This window comes from Cetorhinus maximus, chromosome 4 (assembly GCF_964194155.1).
Source record: "Cetorhinus maximus chromosome 4, sCetMax3.hap1.1, whole genome shotgun sequence".
NCBI classification, from domain to species: Eukaryota; Metazoa; Chordata; class Chondrichthyes; order Lamniformes; family Cetorhinidae; genus Cetorhinus; species Cetorhinus maximus.
In genome coordinates this window covers 159,609,610-159,628,837 of record NC_135882.1, presented here as the reverse complement: position 1 = coordinate 159,628,837, position 19,228 = coordinate 159,609,610, and the positions used below count along the sequence as shown (strand labels likewise).

Sequence of the window (19,228 nt, the reverse complement as noted above, 5' to 3'; positions counted from 1 at the left end):
CTTTCTTTCAGCAATACTCAAGTTCTGTACTAGCAAACGACTATAGGTCTGAAGTTCTCCATTTTCTCCCTCTCTCTCTTCTTAACTAGTGGAGTTACATTTGCTGCTTTCCAGTTTGCAGGAGCCTTTCCAGACGTCAGTAACACTGTAAGACAACCAATCTCACTGAAACTTTGTCTCTCTCACAAAGGTTTCCTTCCAATCTTCATCTTTAAAGATCTGACAGTGGAATTCTGTCCAAGGGTCGCTCCAACTACAATGGCTTCAACAATGGCCTACCTCACAGGGTTTCAATCTCACCTTCTGAGATTCCTTCCCCCTGGATTTCTGAGTAAACCGAAACATCAACTTACAAGCAAAATTTCAGCTCTTCGGCCCCGCCAAGCAGAACACTACTGCTCCAAGTGGGTACCTTTTGTCCCAGTGGCCCGCAGCACTGAGTCGCCTATCTTCAGCTGCCTTCTTGGATCTTCAGGGCTTCTCTTGAGCCCTCGTTGACTACCAGGCTTGGATGGCATCAACAACAGCCCACCTCGCAGAGTTTCAATCTCGTCTACCAAGATTCTGTTCCCCTGGATTCCGGAGTATATACCCAAGCACCAAATTATAGGCACAACTTCAGATCTTCAGCCGCAATGAATAGAATGCTGCTGTTTTGAATGAAGCGGCCTTCAATTGCAAGGGCTTCACCTGAGCCCTCTTTACTTGCCTGCTCTCCACAGCCCTTTCTCTAACTTAGAGCCTGTTTCTCCACTTCTGTTTCTTTTTTCTCTTGACCTAACTGGGACTTGTTTCTGTCCAGTCTTTGTCCCTCACCTGGGACCTCTCCCTGTCCCCTCCCTTGGTCCCCTGTCTTTTTTTTTAATTCATTCACAGGACGTAGGCTTCACTGGCTGGGCCAGCATTTATTGCCCATCCCTAGTTGCCTTTAAGAAGATGGTGGAGAGCTGCTCTGGGACACTTGCTGGCTTTGGCGCTTTGCACCCAGTCACCTGACTCAGGGCTTTTGTGCCTTTCTACTTTTCTTCCTTTGTGCCGAGTCGCATGGGGCCTGTCCTGGGCCCAAAGAACGTAAAGATGCAGAACTACATGTGTGCAGCCTGCTCCCTGCCCGTGCATGCACAAGAAGTCCGAAGACTGTCGGGACTTGGAGTTCCCGACTTCCGAGTTCAATGCTAAGTAAGTCTGGGTTTTGTAACACCTTTCCACTTGGAAGAAAGCAAGCTTCACTACAGTGATGGTTTCTTTACAATGGCTCTACAATTTCTTTACCAGAAGTACTTAACAGCATAAACTTCTAGCAAATCGCTTATTACATACTATGCAGATAACCTTATCATTTTGTTGCACAATTACACATATCATATTATAAAGTTACAAAGGTTTAATCAATAGAAAAGCCATAGATGTAACAAATAGGAATAGCAAAATTTAAACACCATAGAATTATCATAATCACCAATACATTTGCTATCTCTACAGTCACCTCATTCAATACTCTGGGATGTAGCTCATCAGGTCCAGGGGATTTATCAACCTCCAATCCAATTTTTCAAGTACTACCTCTTTATTAATGCTAATTTCTTTCAGTCCCTCATTTTCACAAGCTCCTTGGTTCCCTAGTATTTCTGGGAGATTTTCTGTATCTTCCCCCATGAAGACAGACACAAAGTAAATATTTAGTTTCTCCGCCATTTCCCTATTCTCCATTATAAATTCTCCTGTCTCCGCCTGTAATGGGCACAAATTTGTTCCTGCTAATCTTTTCTTTTTCAAATACCTAAATAAGCTTTTACAGTCTGCCTATATGTTTCTCACTAGCTCACATTCATATTCTCTTTTCCCTTTCTTTATCAGTTTGTTGGTCTTCCTTTGCTGGATTCTAAATTGCTCCCAATCCTCAAGCTTAACACTTTTTCTGGCAATCTTATAAACTACTTCCTTTGATCTAATGCAATCTTTAACTACTTTTGTTAGCCACAGGTGATTCACCTTTCCTGTTGGCTATGTCTTAGAGGAATGTACATTTGTTATAGACCATGTAATAATACTTTAAACACTAGCCATTTCCTGTCTATCATAGCCAACTTGTCCCTTATATCTTCATAGATTCCACTGTTCAAATTTAAGATAAATTTAAATTTATCACTTTCAAACTTAATATAAAATTCTATCAGATTATGGTCACTATTTCCTAAAAGCTCCTTTACAGCACGGTTATTAATTAGCCCTTTCTCATTACATAACACTAAATCTAAAGTAGCCCGATCCCTAATTGGATCTTCAATGTATCTCGAACACACACCAGGAATTCATCCTCCACAGCATGTGTTAATTAGGTTTACCCAGTGTATATGTAAATTGAAGTCATCCGTTATTCTGTATTTCCCATGTTACATGCAGCTCTAATTTCCCGATTTATACTGTGCCCAACGTTACTACCACAGTTTAGTGACCTATAAGCAACTCCAAACAATGTTTGCTGCCCCTCCCTGTGTCTGAGCTCCACCCAAACAAGCACCAGCAGTGTTCAGGCAGCATGGAGAAACAATTCTTGCATAACCACTTCTGTTTAATCTAAACTTAATTAACAGAATTGAGACTTTTGGATTCAAGAATTACAAGTAGATCAATACTATCTTTAGAATCAGTTCAATTGCCATACCAAGTGCCTATTCACTTAAGTCAAACATAAAATGTGCTCTATGGCATTGCACTGCTTATGAACTTTGGATGATGATTAACGGTCTTACTGTTTCCAATATTTAAGACTCCACCAACAGCTGGGTAGTTGCATGTAAAACCCCAGTGGGAGACCAGGTATAGTGGTTATGATCCGTCGCAACTTCAGCAAAAGAAATTCTAGTTTATATAAGTTAACTTGCAAAATCTTGTTCAGACTTTATGTTTCATGTGAACCCTATGCATAAGCTGCGGAGGACCATTTGTTCACTAACTTTTTGTTTATATTTTACTGTCTATATTTTATGAGTTGATATGAATTGCACTTCAATGTATTTTTCAATTCAATTCCCTATGTGAGCAAAATAATTAGTTTTAAAATGACAGAAGCATTCGCTTCAGTGATTTCAACTTCCACCTCAATTTCTCTTGTTTTACTCTCCTTTTCTCCATAAATCTTTCACTTCATATAAACACCCATCCACTTGCACAGTTACCCCCTCCATATTCTTTCTTGATCACTCGTAAGGCAATCTCTGATCATTTCCTTGCATTGCTCTCTACCCACATTTCCCTCCTACCTCCCAAGTCCACTTAATGCTGTGTCTGACCCTGGGAAAAAACTCTCACGAGTCACTTACCACTCCACTCAAATTCCCAACCATCCAGCCTTTCGCCTCCAACTTATTTTGACAGCTCAGAAACAATGTATTTATCAAATCACACTCTCTACACCGACTTTGATGCTTTTGATTCCACTATTACTCTTTCTCATTCAACCCATTCCCCAGTAGACCCCTCAACTCTGCTCCCTTCAGTCCAACAGACGCAGATTTGAACAACAACGGTTTAACCATTCATCAACAAATGTGGCTAGACCACTTAAAAGCATCATTGGGCAATGCTCTACATCATTAAAAACTGCCCACTTTTCAAAAGTCGTCCAGGAAGGTAAAAATGGCACTCAGTTTCTCTTCACCACAAACTGTCTTCTTAAACTATCCTCACCTGCCTCCTTCACCTCCAACAGTAAGTACACTGAGCTCTTGTTTGCATGTTTTGTCACAAAGACAGACCATCCATTCAGCTGCCTCTGCTGCTTCCTTTCCTTACAGAGCCAACCAGAACTAATTTCCTCTACGGTTTCCCCCTTGCCCAACCCTGAATTTACAAGCTTCTATAGTTTCTCTCCTGCTCCCCCTCCAAGACCTCTCAAAACTCATCTTGTTGATAAAACCCATCTCTTGCTCTCTACACCTCAATCCCACTAAATTTCTCTTCAACTTCGCTTCCTGATTCCCATGTTCTCTCTCCTCAGTTACTTTCCATTTTCCCTTCAAATCAGCCATCTTACCCCTCTGCTTCTCTTGGGAAAACACAGCAGCCAATCAGTTCATGTGGGGGCAGGACTGAAATTTGGTTCAGCACGTTCCAAGGACCATCTACATCAAACTCGCAAGATCCAACGTGCCCAGGGGAAGGCCAAAGGTAAGAGCAGCTGTAGAAATCCCCAAGCACCAGTGACAATATGAATTGCCGGTCTGTGCACATCCTTGCAAATCCCACATCAGGCTTTCCAGTCATAACAGGATCCACAGATGATGATGAAATCACTTAAAGCTTGGACATCTTGAACAAGGAGTCTACCACGATACCGCTTTGCTCAAAACCCAACCCTCGGTCTCTCCAATATAGGTCACTCCATCCTTGTAAACTTGCCAGAACTCCAAGTTTGAATCCCTCCAATCAGATTTTCATCCTTGGCAGAGCATGAAAGGGATCTTCCAAAGTCACAAAGGGTATCATAGTTGACTGTGACAATGGTAAACTATCCCTCCTCAGTCTCCTTGACTTCCCTGCAGTCTTTGACAGAGTTAATCATGAAATACTGCTCCAAGGTCCCTCAGTGTCATCCGGTTGCATGGGCCTGCACTTCTGGTTTCATTCGTATCTATCCTGATGCAACCAAAGAATTCCCTACAATTAATTTTATTCTCTCTCACATACCTGCCATGTCCCCCAAGCATCTATCCTTTGTCCCCTCCTTTTCGTCATTTGCATGCCACCCCTTGGCCACATAATCCATAATCATAGCTTCAGTTTCCACATGTACACTGATGATACCCAGCTCTCTCTCTCCTCTTGACACCTTAGTCACAAAATTATCTGACCAACAATCCAGTACTGGATGATCAGAAATGTTCTCCAATATTGGCAAGACGGAAGTTGTCGCCTTGGTCCCCAGTCACAAATTCTGCTTCCCTACCACCAATTCCATTACTCTCCCTGGCAACCATCTCAGGCTCTAAACTCGAATTCCCTCCCTAAATCTTTCCACATCTTAACCTCCCTTTCCTCCTTTAAGACTCCCCTTAAAAGCTATCTCTTTGACCAAGCTTGTGGTTTCCTGGCCTAATGTCACTGTGCGCATGAACTCAGCCTAACATTGTTCAATAACACTACTGTAAAGCACCAGGAACAATTTATTACATTAAAGGTGCTATATAAACACAAACTGTAGTTATGTAACTTGTGTGAGGCTTGAGATGCTAAATGGCCTTGTCCTGTTCCTATGTTATAATAAGGAAGTTTCTACACTTGGGTAACCTTTTTCTAATTAGTATAAAGATAGTACTGGACCTTGAGAAATGTTGTCTACTCTTAAAGTGGCATTACTTTTTGAACGCTTTTCTTTTAGAGACACAACAGGATCATAAGACCTCAAGACCATAAGACGTAGGAGCAAAAGTAGACCATTCGGCCCACTGAGTCTGCTCCGCCATTCAATGAGATCATGGCTGATCTGATAATCCTCAACCCCATTTTCCTTCCCTTTCCCCACAATCCTTGATTCCCTTATTGATTAAAAATCTATTTAGGCCATGAATATACTTAACGACCCAACCTCTACAGCCCTCTGCAATAAAGAATTCCACAGATTCACTGCCCTCAGAAGAAATTCCTTACCATCTGTGTTTTAAGTGGGTGCCCCCTTACTCTGAGGTTATGCCCTCTGGTCCTAGACTCTCCCACAAGGGGAAACAACCTCTCAGCATCTACCCTATCAAGCCCCCTAAGAATCTTATATGTTTCAATAAGGTCACCTCTCATTCTTCTGAACTCCAATGAGCACAGGCCCAACCTACACAACCTCTCCTCATAAGAAAATATTCCCAGGATCCACCTAGTGAAGCTTCTCCATACTGCCTCCAGTGCCAGTATATCTTTCCTTAGATAAGGGGACCAAAACTGTGCACAGTATTCTAGATGTAGTCTAACTAGTGCCTTGTATAGTTTCAGCAAGACTTCCCAATTTTTATACTCCATCCCCTTCGAAATAAAGGCCAACATTTCACTTGCCTTCCCTATTACCTGCTGAACTTGTATGCTAGCTTTTGTGATTCAGGCATGCGGACCCCCAAATCTCTGTGCTGCAGCTTTCTGCAGTCTTTCTCCATTTAAATAATATTCAGCTCCTCTATTCTTCCTGCCAAAGTGCATAACACCTTACGTTTTCCCACATTATATTCCACCTGCCAAGTTTTTGCCACTCACTTAACCTGTCTATACCCCCTGTAGACTCTTTGTGTCATCCTCACCACTTGCTTTCCCACACATTTTTGTGTCATCCTTTATAATAGACTCCAACATTTTCCCAATGACAGATGTTAAGCTAACTGGCCTATAGTTGCCTGTTTTTTTGTCTCCCTCCCTTTTTGAATAAGGGTTGTTACATTGACAGTTTTCCAATCCTCTGGGACTTTTCCAGAATCTAAGGATTCTTGGAAGGTGCATCCTACCAGTGCATCCACTCTCTTTTTTGCTACTTCCTTTAATATCCTAGGATGCAACCCATCAGGTCCAGGGGACTTAACAGCCTTTAGCCCCATTAGTTTCCCTAGTACTTTTCTCTAGTGATAGTTATTGTATTTATTTCCTCTCCCCTTTTGCCCCTTGATTATTTACTATTTCTGGAATGCTATTAGTGTCTTCTACCATGAAGACTGATGCAAAGTATTTATTCAACTCCTCTGCCATTTCCTGGTTCCCCATTATTATTTCCCCAGCCGCATTAACTAAGGGGCCTACATTCACTTTGGCCTCTCATTTCCTCTTTATATATTTAAAGAAGCTCTTACTCTCCGTTTTTATATTACTTGCTAGTTTACCCTCAAAGTTCATTTTCTCTCTCGTTATTTTTTTGGTCATCTTTTATTGGTTTTTAAAACGTTCCCAATCCTCTAGCTTACCACTAATCTTTGCCACATTGTATGGTTTTTCGTTCAATTTGATACTATCCTTAACTTTCTTGGTTGTCATCCCCTTCCAAGGATTCTTCTTCCTCACTGAGATATATCTTTGTTGCGAGTCATGAACTATTTTCTTAAACATCTGCCATTTTTCATCAGCCATCTTTTCTGCTAAACTCCTTTCCCAGTCCACTCCAGCCAACTCTGCCCTCGTTCCTTTGTAATTACCCTTATTTAAGTTTAGCACAGTTGTAACCAACCCAATTTTCTCACTCTCAAACTGAATGCTAAATTCTACCATGTTATGGTCACTGTTTCCTAGGGGATCTTATACTCTGAGATCAGGATCATAGCAGACAATTGATCTTATACTTGTTCAATTAGGTCCTTTGAGGAAATGCTTTAAAAAGCAAATTCTAAGGCTATTTGAAGGCTAACTGCAGTTGATCAGGAAATTTTTAAATATCTAATACAGCAATCCTAACACTGCCTAAAGGAAAACAAAGAATGGTTGACTGACAACTCCTTTAAAATGCACTGTTCCTCCCTTTTGACCTTGCTTGTACGAAGTGGCTGCTGTGTTTCCGACATTACAAATTGTTACTACACTTCATAAGGGGAGAGAGAGGGTGTGAGGAGGGGGGAGAGAGAGGGAGGGGGATGAGCGAGAGGGAGGGGGATGAGCGAGAGGGAGGGGGATGAGCGAGAGGGAGGGGGATGAGCGAGAGGGAGGGGGATGAGCGAGAGGGAGGGGGATGAGCGAGAGGGAGGGGGATGAGCGAGAGGGAGGGGGATGAGCGAGAGGGAGGGGGATGAGCGAGAGGGAGGGGGATGAGCGAGAGGGAGGGGGATGAGCGAGAGGGAGGGGGATGAGCGAGAGGGAGGGGGATGAGCGAGAGGGAGGGGGATGAGCGAGAGGGAGGGGGATGAGCGAGAGGGAGGGGGATGAGCGAGAGGGAGGGGGATGAGCGAGAGGGAGGGGGATGAGCGAGAGGGAGGGGATGAGCGAGAGGGAGGGGGATGAGCGAGAGGGAGGGGGATGAGCGAGAGGGAGGGGGATGAGCGAGAGGGAGGGGGATGAGCGAGAGGGAGGGGGATGAGCGAGAGGGAGGGGGATGAGCGAGAGGAGGGGGGATGAGCAGAGGGAGGGGGATGAGCGAGAGGGAGGGGGATGAGCGAGAGGGAGGGGGATGAGCGAGAGGGAGGGGGATGAGCGAGAGGGAGGGGGATGAGCGAGAGGGAGGGGGATGAGCGAGAGGGAGGGGGATGAGCGAGAGGGAGGGGGATGAGCGAGAGGGAGGGGGATGAGCGAGAGGGAGGGGGATGAGCGAGAGGGAGGGGGATGAGCGAGAGGGAGGGGGAAGAGGGAGGGGGATGAGCGAGAGGGAGGGGGATGAGCGAGAGGGAGGGGGATGAGCGAGAGGGAGGGGGGATGAGCGAGAGGGAGGGGGATGAGCGAGAGGGGAGGGGGATGAGCGAGAGGGAGGGGGATGAGCGAGAGGGAGGGGGATGAGCGAGAGGGAGGGGGAGGGGATGAGCGAGAGGGAGGGGGAGGGGGATGAGCGAGAGGGAGGGGGAGGGGATGAGCGAGAGGGAGGGGGAGGGGGATGAGCGAGAGGGAGGGGGAGGGGGATGAGCGAGAGGGAGGAGGGAGGGGGATGAGCGAGAGGGAGGGGGATGAGCGAGAGGGAGGGGGAGGAGGCAAGGATGAGCGAGAGGGAGGGGGAGGGGGATGAGCGAGAGGGAGGGGGATGAGGGAGGGGGAGGGGGATGAGGGAGAGGGAGGGGGATGAGCGAGAGGGAGGGGGATGAGCGAGAGGGAGGGGGATGAGCGAGAGGGAGGGGGATGAGCGAGAGGGGAGGGGGGATGAGCGAGAGGGAGGGGGATGAGCGAGAGGGAGGGGGATGGGGATGAGCGAGAGGGAGGGGGATGAGCGAGAGGGAGGGGGATGAGCGAGAGGGAGGGGGATGAGCGAGAGGGAGGGGGATGAGCGAGAGGGAGGGGGATGAGCGAGAGGGAGGGGGATGAGCGAGAGGGAGGGGGATGAGCGAGAGGGAGGGGGATGAGCGAGAGGTAGGGGGATGAGCGAGAGGGAGGGGGATGAGCGAGAGGGAGGGGGATGAGCGAGAGGGAGGGGGATGAGCGAGAGGGAGGGGGATGAGCGAGAGGGAGGGGGATGAGCGAGAGGGAGGGGGATGAGCGAGAGGGAGGGGGATGAGCGAGAGGGAGGGGGATGAGCGAGAGGGAGGGGGATGAGCGAGAGGGAGGGGGATGAGCGAGAGGGAGGGGGATGAGCGAGAGGGAGGGGGATGAGCGAGAGGGAGGGGGATGAGCGAGAGGGAGGGGGAGGGAGCGAGAGGGAGGGGGAGGGAGCGAGAGGGAGGGGGAGGGAGCGAGAGGGGGGGAGGGAGCGAGAGGGAGGGGGAGGGAGCGAGAGGGAGGGGGAGGGAGCGAGAGGGGGGGAGGGAGCGAGAGGGGGGGAGGGAGCGAGAGGGGGGGGAGGGAGAGGGAGGGGGGGAGGGAGAGGGAGGGGGGAGGGAGAGAGAGGAAGTGGGGAGGGAGAGAGAGGAAGGGGGGAGGGAGAGAGAGGAAGGGGGGAGGGAGAGAGAGGAAGGGGGGAGGGAGAGAGAGGAAGGGGGGAGGGAGAGAGAGGAAGGGGGGAGGGAGAGAGAGGAAGGGGGGAGGGAGAGAGAGGAAGGGGGGAGGGAGAGAGAGGAAGGGGGGAGGGAGAGAGAGGAAGGGGGGAGGAGAGAGAGGAAGGGGGGAGGGAGAGAGAGGAAGGGGGGAGGGAGAGAGAGGAAGGGGGGAGGGAGAGAGAGGAAGGGGGGAGGGAGAGAGAGGAAGGGGGGAGGGAGAGAGAGGAAGGGGGGAGGGAGAGAGAGGAAGGGGGGAGGGAGAGAGAGGAAGGGGGGAGGGAGAGAGAGGAAGGGGGGAGGGAGAGAGAGGAAGGGGGGAGGGAGAGAGAGGAAGGGGGGAGGGAGAGAGAGGAAGGGGGGAGGGAGAGAGAGGAAGGGGGGAGGGAGAGAGAGGAAGGGGGGAGGGAGAGAGAGGAAGGGGGGAGGGAGAGAGAGGAAGGGGGGAGGGAGAGAGAGGGAAGGGGGGAGGGAGAGAGAGGAAGGGGGGAGGGAGAGAGAGGAAGGGGGGAGGGAGAGAGAGGAAGGGGGGAGGGAGAGAGAGGAAGGGGGGAGGGAGAGAGAGGAAGGGGGGAGGGAGAGAGAGGAAGGGGGGAGGGAGAGAGAGGAAGGGGGGAGGGAGAGAGAGGAAGGGGGGAGGGAGAGAGAGGAAGGGGGGAGGGAGAGAGAGGAAGGGGGGAGGGAGAGAGAGGGAAGGGGGGAGGGAGAGAGAGGAAGGGGGGAGGGAGAGAGAGGAAGGGGGGAGGGAGAGAGAGGAAGGGGGGAGGGAGAGAGAGGAAGGGGGGAGGGAGAGAGAGGAAGGGGGGAGGGAGAGAGAGGAAGGGGGGAGGGAGAGAGAAAGGGGGGGAGGGGGGAAGGGGGAGGGAGAGAGAGGAAGGGGGGAGGGAGAGAGAGGAAGGGGGGAGGGAAAGAGAGGAAGGGGGGAGGGAGAGAGGAAGGGGGAGGGAGAGAGAGGAAGGGGGGAGGGAGAGAGAGGAAGGGGGGAGGGAGAGAGAGGAAGGGGGGAGGGGAGAGAGAGGAAGGGGGGAGGGAGAGAGAGGAAGGGGGGAGGGAGAGAGAGGAAGGGGGGAGGGAGAGAGAGGAAGGGGGGAGGGAGAGAGAGAGGAAGGGGGAGGGAGAGAGAGGAAGGGGGGAGGGAGAGAGAGGAAGGGGGGAGGGAGAGAGAGGAAGGGGGGAGGGAGAGAGAGGAAGGGGGGAGGGAGAGAGAGGAAGGGGGGAGGGAGAGAGAGGAAGGGGGGAGGGAGAGAGAGGAAGGGGGGAGGGAGAGGAGGGGGGAGGGAGAGGAGGGGGGAGGAAAATGTTCAGGCTAATGTTAAGCAGAAACCAGCAAAGCTATCTCATTTTTCTCCACGATCTACTCAACTATCAGTGTTCTACAACATAAGAATTAGGAGCAAGAGAAGACCATATGGCCTGTCAAGCCTGCTCTGCTATTCAATATGATCATAGCTGACCTTGGGCTTCAACTCTAGTTTCCCATCTGCTCCCCATATCCCTCTATTCCCTGGGCAACCAAAAAATTATCTGTCTCATCTTAAACATATTCAATGATATCACATCCACAATCCTCTGAGGTAGAGAATTCACAACCCATTGAGTGAAGAAATTTCTCCTCATCTGAGTCTTAAATGATCAGCCCCTTATCCTAAAATTGTATCCTTTTGTCCTAGATTCCCCAGCCATGGGAAATAGCCTCCCTCTATCTACCCTGTCAAGTCCCTTCATAATCTTATATAAAAGCAAAATACTGCGGATGCTGGAAATCTGAAACAAAAACAGAAAATGCTGGAAAAACTCAGCAGGTCTAACAGCATCTGTGGAAAGAAAAACAGAGTTAATATTTCAAGTCCTTCAGAGTCATGCGGACTTGAAACATTAACTCTGTTTCTCTCTCCACCGACACTGTTTTTCCAGCATTTTCTGTTTTTGTTTCCCTTCATAATCTTGTCGGTTTCAATGAGATCACCTCTCTTCTGAACGCCAGAGAATATAGACCCAATTTACTCAACCTCTCATCTAGTTTAACCCACTCATCCCAGGGATCAATCTAGTGAACCTTCACCGTACTGCCTCCAATGCAAGTATATACTTCTTTAAATATGGATACCCAACTTGCACACAGTATTCCAGGTATGGTCTCACCAAAGCTCCACACAATTTCATATATATTTAAGGTGAATTGGTGCACTTTGCATTTTGCCACTGTGTGAAGCACAAATAAACAAATGATATACTACCTTCCATGGCATTGCTGAGTCAGAGGATGTTCTAGAGCAAAGGTGTGCTACGTAAAGCACATTGTATCAGGCCAATCACATTATAGTGCCTGTTCCAAGTCAGGTTTCATTTCTGTTACGTGGCATTTTGCAAGTGAATTTAATGTTCCTCTGAAATCTCTAATCACTAGCCATTATTGAATGTTGTTTTACTGAAACTCTCCTCAACTTCTTTTCAACAAAAAAAAACAAGGTTGCAGAGGAAGATGGAAATCAGCATGCAACTGACTTCGGCTGGCAGAAAAACATCACCTCTGACCTTGAACTTTTGAAACATGTTAAACCCCCATACTGAAAAATTAATGAAGCTTCTCAAGCACAAAGACAATTTTATAAGCAAAGTTAACCATATTATCTGAAATATGCAATCTTTTAATTTAAGGTTTTTAACCTGAAGTCAGCAGCCAAAGGGAAAAATAGGCAATTTGACTGGTGCGAAGATGTATGACACAGTCATGTCTGGAATATACAGCTATACATATATAAGGGATTGAAAAAGTGTCTGCCCTCTGTATTTATGATCTATCTTTTGTGTGTAAGCCACTTTTGAAAAAATGCTGCTTTGAATTAGGTGATCGAATAGCAAGTTTCAGATTATTCGACAGCTTTGGTGAAATTTAAACCAAGGATTAAACCTGTCCATAATTTATTTTCTGTCCCATGTCCAAGTGTATAAATAGTACAAAAAGAACCTTAGCTACAAATGCAGTGACCAAATTGTAACCTTTTAAATAAAGTTTAATTTCAGAAGAGAGCTTGTCCAACCAGTCCATGCCAACGTTTATGCTCCACTCAAGCCTCCTCCCATCTTTCCTCATCTGAATCTCTCATCGTAACCCTCGGCGGGGTGGGGGGGGGGTGTGTGTGTCATAGTGGTGATGTCACTGGACTAGTAATCTGGAGGCCCAGACTAATACTCTGGGGACATGGGTTCAAATCTGGTAGAATTTGAATTGAATTAATAATAAATCTGGAATATAAAGCTAGTCTCAGTAATGGTGACCATGATAACTATCATCGATTGTTGTAAAAACCCAGCTGGTTTACTAATGTCGTTTAGGGAAGGAAATCTGCTGTCCTTTCCTGGTCTGGCCTACATGTAACTCCAGACCAACAGCAATGCTGTTGACACTTAACGTCCTCAGTTGAAGGGGAATTCGGGATGGGTGACACCCACATCCCATGAAGGAATAAAGATAAAAAATATTTCTCTTGTTCCTCATACTCATGTCTAACTTCCCCTTAAATGCATTTATACTATTTGCTTCAACCACTTCCGATGGCAGAGAGATCGTGTAGCCCATGATTAATTTAAATCCATATTCATCTGATCTGTTAGATCAATTCTTGATTGTTTTAAGTCATACTTTGTAATAAAATATATAAAGCTAATTCCATAATCAGGTCTCTGTCCCTGCCAGAGTACTGAAACGGCTCTTAACAAAATCACAAATGACGTCCTATGTGACTGTGGCAAAGGTAAACTATCCCAACTCAACTTTCTCAACCTGTCTGCAGCCTTTGACACAATTTACCACATCATCCCCCTCCAAGGCCTCACCAGTTTGTTCAACTGGTTGAGCTTGCTCTCACCTGAATCCATTCTTATCTAATTGTTTATTGCTTATTGCTTGCAATGGCTTTTCTTCCTCCTCCCACATCATTACCTCTCATATACCCCAAAGATCTAACCTTACCTGGCCCTCTGCTGTTTCTCAACTACATACTGACCCTCAGCAACATCATCCAAAAGCACAAAGTATGCTGACAATACCCAGCTCTATCTCACCGCATCGGTGGAGAAGAAAAGAGTTGACGTTTCGAAACGTCAACTCTTTTCTTCTCCACCGATGCTGCCAGACCTGCTGAGTTTTTCCAGGTAATTCTGTTTTTGTTTTGGATTTCCAGCATCTGCAGTAGCTTTTTGTTTTTATATCTATCTCACCACAACCTCTCTCTACTCCTCCTATGTTGCTAAATCAGAGAAATTTCCTTCAATTAAATATTGGGAAGGCTGAAGCAGTCTATCCACATCACATGGACTGTAGCCATTCGAGGCAGTGGTTCACCACTACCTTCTCAAAGGTAATTAGGGAGAAGCATCAAATGCTGGCCTTGCCAGTGATGCTCACATCCCGTAAATGAATAATAAAGGACCCAAAGCCTTTACTGGAGCCAGTTAGTTCAGCCGTTGCTTGATATCACATGGAACAAATAGAATTGAATGAATCTGTAATGCTGGGCAAGGCTGAGACTTCCGGCTGAAGATGGTTGAAAAGCCTGCACTGACATGCGGTCAGCCACCATTATTGAGGATTGGGATATTTGTGGAGTATCCCCTGTCATATTTGGCAAGGTGAAATTGCCACACAAGATGAAGGATGTACTCAGTGTGAAGATGGGACTTCATCTCCACGTAAAGTGTGCATTACTCCAACCAATGCTATCATGGACAGAGACATCTGCAACAGATGGACTGGTAAGAATGAGGTCTTGTCCCTCTTGTTGGTGTTCTCACAATCTGCCACAGGCCCAGTCTGGCATATATGTCCTTCAGGGCTCAACCAGCTCAGTCAGCAGTGGTGCTACCAAGCTACCCTTGGTGACTAACATTGAATTTCCCTACCCAGGAACATTCTGTGCCCTTATTAGCCTCAGTACTTCTTCCAAGTGGTGTTCAACATGGAAGAGTACAGACTTATCATTTGAGGGAGGATAGTAGGTGGTATTCAGCAGAAGGTTTCCTTGTCCATGCTTGACTTGATGCCATGGGACTTCATTGGGCGTGGAGTGAATACTGAGGATTTTCAGGGCAACCCCCTGTCAACAATATACCAGTGCTGCCACCTTTGTTTTGTCTGTTCTGTTGATGGGACAATAGTGATAATGTTATGGAGAAGTCTGTGACATAGGCTGTAAAGTATGATCCTGAGAGTTTGAGTAGGCTGTTGCTTGTTTAGTCTGTGGGACAGCTCTCCCAATTTTGACACACACCCCCAGATGTTAGTAAGGAGGGCTTTGCAGAGTCAACTGGGCCTTTGTTGTTTCTAGTACCTGGATCAATGCTGGGTGGTTCATAGAGTTTTATTTTTATTCAACTTTTCTATTGTGGTTTGATACAACTGAGTTGCTTGCTAGGGACTATTTCGTAGGGCAGTTAAGAGTCAACCAAATTACAATAGGTCTGGAGTCACACATAGGCCAGAGCAGGTAAGCAAAGCAGATTTCCTACCCAGAAGGCATTAATCACCCAGGTGCGTTTTTACTACAATCCAGTTGTTTCGCCATTACTGATACTATCTTTTTATTCCAGAGTTATTAATTAATTGAATTTGAATTCCCCCAGCTGCTGCGGCAGGATTTGAAACCATGTCTCTGGATCATTCTTCTGGCATCTGAATTATTCATCCAGTAGCAATGCCATTATGCTACCGTCCTTTAGAGAGACTAAAGATATGATCAAAGATAGGTGAGGAGAGATAAAACAAGGCAGGGGAGTTTAGGAAGTAAGTTCCAGACTCCAAACTCCCCCACTGATAGTGGCAGGAAGGAGAGGTGTGTGAAAGTTTCCCGTTCCTCATCACGTCGCAGAGGCTACGGTCAAATCAAAGTTGAACTTGCATATTTTTGGGAGGGAGGAGTAGTACAAAATTGGAAATTTCACTCAAACAGTCTAAGAAAATATAATTGAAATTTAAATTCCATCATTTAAAACTGCAATCTCATCTTTTTTAAAATAAATCAGAAATACAATCCCAAACTTTGGCAAGCTGAAGGCAGGACAATTTCACCATAACATAACATAAGCTTCAGAAAACCAATGCAACGATCTCACCAATTGGGAGGATAAAACATTTCTAAATTATTTTAGGTTCTAAATAGCAATTAGAAAGTCAAGTATAAATCTGTCAAGTCCCTTCTGCAGCCTTTATCCAGCATCTTTATTGTTAAGACGGATTTTTCTCCTCGCCATTATTCATATGAGGCACTAATAAATTTCTTTACTACCAAACACTACCTTAATTTTCAACAATAGCATGTTTGTCAGCAAGTTAGCAGCATAATTTTAAAAGCTCACACTTAAATGTCATCTGGAATCAGCAATTAACTCAACAGCATAAATTACTTATTGGATCAGTTCTTTGGAACGAAGCCTAGCAAAAAAAAGTACAAGATCATGTCATGCTAGCGATCTTAAGAAACATAATCCACTTGGTGTCAAAGGGCAGAGATTGCAGCTCAGTCATGTTTCCAACAGCCTCGTTGGCACTTTGGGTGGAGCAACTCAGTACTATGATGGAGAGTCAAAGAGACTAGCAGGGCAATATCTTATTAAGGTAGCCAAAGAGATCATGGCATAGCAAGTTACTCCTCCTCAACCAGCCGTGGGCCAATTTTGGCATCAGGACTTGAAAATAAATTTGAGTGAAACTATTTTTACCCTGACCTCTCAAAAACTCCTGAATCTATAATACATGCTGTATCTAGCTTTAATGACCTTAATATTTTTTAATTCATGTGACCATCAACTGCACTCATTGTGCACCTCCTGTAAAAATTCCCTAGTGGAAGACTAAGTACCAATGCTTTTAAACCTCATTTTTTATTTGTCTCAACAATCCAACACCTATTTAGAACGTCAAAGAAAAGGGAAAACGAATAGAAATACTTAAACCAGTATCTAAAGTGTCCAGAATTTCTGCCCCAATAATGCTGAGTAATATCTATTAAGCAAAGCAATGCCATATTGGGAAGGGAGTTGGTGTACTAAGCAATTCATTTAATATGTTAACTCTTTTTAAAATATAAACATACATACATATATATATATATATATATATAGATAGATAGATAGGGAGAGAGAGAGAGAGAGAGAGATAGATATATATAGTTGCTAAAGCATATTAATTCAAGTGCTCCTCGCACATTGTAATCTCAGTGAGAGGGATTTTAGTATGGTCTGTTTTCCTCCGCTATAAATGGCAATTTTAAAGACTTGTATCGAAATTAAGGTGAACATTTGTGCATACTGAAGACTTATTGCTTGACACAGATCACCAATGCCACACGTCCGAAGGATGCTGCTTGGATGAGAACATGTTCAGCCTCTGAATCCCGTGTGTTCTGGGGAGTCGGGACAGCGTTTGAGACCTTTCCCCAGCCCGAAGAGCCGGTTCCCGAGCTCAAGCTCCTCCTGGGCCGAAGGAAATATTTTCTTTTAATAATTTTTTTTTAAAAAAGCCGGGACCTGGGGCCCACTCGGCGCAAGCTAGCACCACCGCTCGCTCCCCAGAATGGATCTGGGAGCAAAGCTAACCTGCCCAAGGAGGAGAATGAGCCGACCCTCGGCGGCGGCGGCGGCGGCGCCCTCTCGCCCAGTCACAAAGCCCTGCCGCCGCCCGCCACGACAATCCGAGGCTCCAGCCGCGGCCTAGTGCAAGCTACCAAAATGGCGGCTGCGCCTGTGGTTGGTTCCCGGGGGCTGAGGGGAGCCGGCGGCCTCCCCAACAACCGGTCCGGTCCCGGCTGCAGATCTCACCAACCCCCCACCCACACACATACATACACATACATACACAAAATAAACGGACAGGGCGGCAGCACCAGGGAGGAGTAAAGAGAAGGGAAGGAGCATGTGAATATGTGAGATCAGCAGCGCCTCGGGCAGCTCGCACAGCCAATAATATATACATATGCTAGATTATATTAATTAATAAATGAGATGTAGGAAGAGGTGCGAACGTCAGTCAGTCACCTTTGAATTTGAGCTCGACGGGCGGATCGAGGATCAGTACTTGCTCCAGTCTGGCCATTGTCGAGGGGGGAGGGTGACACTCAGAGACTGCTGCCTGATGGCGCTTATCCGATCCTCTGGGGTTTTTTTTTCCCTCTTCCTCCACTCGGGCTCTGCAGGACGGCAACGTGCGCGTAGCCGACGCCGGGGCGTGGGGCGGTGGGGCAGGGGGTGTGTGAAGCCAGGGATCGGGGGCGCGCGCGGGGGCCCACTCGCCCTTTCACGCGGCGAGCATGCGCAGCGCACCTTCATGTCGCTGGGGAGTCTTGGGGGGTGGGGGGGAGGAAGGCTGTGTTTATTTGTGCCGCAACGCTAAGAGGGAGCACTTCCTGCGCATGCGTAGTTGCAGTCTCTGGCAGTGTCAAGTATGAAGTATGACGCTTAAGTTCTTTTTGAAATAAAAACAAAAAATGCTGAAAATACTCAGCAGGTCAGACAGCATCTAGAAATGCAGACATATGCACACTCATGTTGAGTGTGAGAATTGCAGCCTCTCTTCCACTATTTGAAGAGGTGCTCCCCTAATTCAGCTGCATTTATGCCCCACACCCCTGACATTTAGCCACCCAGTGTGTAGGGTAGAGGGCAAGCCTGTTGCTCGGGCTGGCCAAGGTGGCCAGTACCAGAACGCAGTCAATGGGAATGTTCAGCTGCTAGCCTCTCTTTCGAGGTTATGTCTGTGTCCGGGGGTCCTTGTAAAGGGCAAGCATGTATTATCCACTGGTACACTTGATGCCTTCCACAATCCCTGGGCACCAAAAAGGAACAAAATTATAAGTTGATAAGTTTTCTCCATTAGCTTTATTTTAATCTGGAACTAAATTGTTTTTCCCCATTTATAAGGTTTTGGAAGCACTTGTGGTTTAAACTATTCCAACTGATGATTCAATTATCCTTAGAGCCAACAGAGTAGAGAAAATGGAATTGGTACGATATGGAGGAGTTGAATAACATAAATACATTTAAGGGGTAGCAAGGAAAGTGTCTGAGGGAGGGAGGAAGGAAAAGAAGGATATGATGATTGAGTTAGATGAAGATGTTAAACTGCTATCCATGACAACTGTATCTTTTCACTATGTATGTATCGGGAGTCAATGCACATTGTAGGTATAATTCAGGTTTAGAAGGGATAATTGGAGAAGGGAAGGAAGAGAGAATGAGGGGGAGGCAAGAGGACAATGAGGAAAAAGAGCTGAGGGGAGGAGAGGTGGGGAACCATACAGAGGTTGAGTGGGAAGAACGTTGAGTCATTTTATCATTTTTCCCATCCGTCTTATCTTGCTTTCTCAATCCCCTCCCCCTACTCTCAACATGTTTCTACAATCAATGTCAACAGAGGAATGTATAATGGAAATTCATGAAAATAATTAAATATAATCTTCCAGGGAAGCTGAATGCCTGCATGTTATGATTCAATTATTCCCTACTCTTAATGTCATTCCACCCAAGGACTACACTTGGTCTTGATTCACAGGCAAAATACAACAGATGCTGGAAATCAGAAATATTAACAGAGAATGCTGGAAATACACAGCATGTCAGAGAGAAACAATCCCTTGCCACAGATGCTATCTGACCTGCTAATTATTTCC

General features: G+C 46.5%; 1 protein-coding gene across 1 annotated transcript in view; it reads right to left on the bottom strand.

The window, feature by feature from the left end:
* The window catches only part of LOC144679986 (vesicle-associated membrane protein-associated protein A-like), a 108,919-nt gene extending 91,026 nt beyond the window's left edge, over window positions 1-17,893 (bottom strand). Inside the window, exon 1 of the mRNA XM_078541047.1 lies at window positions 17,598-17,893. Within this exon, the coding sequence (XP_078397173.1) occupies window positions 17,598-17,655 (58 nt within the window). The 5' untranslated portion in view covers window positions 17,656-17,893. The remainder of the gene's footprint in view (window positions 1-17,597) is intronic.
* Between the last annotated feature and the right edge of the window lie 1,335 nt (window positions 17,894-19,228).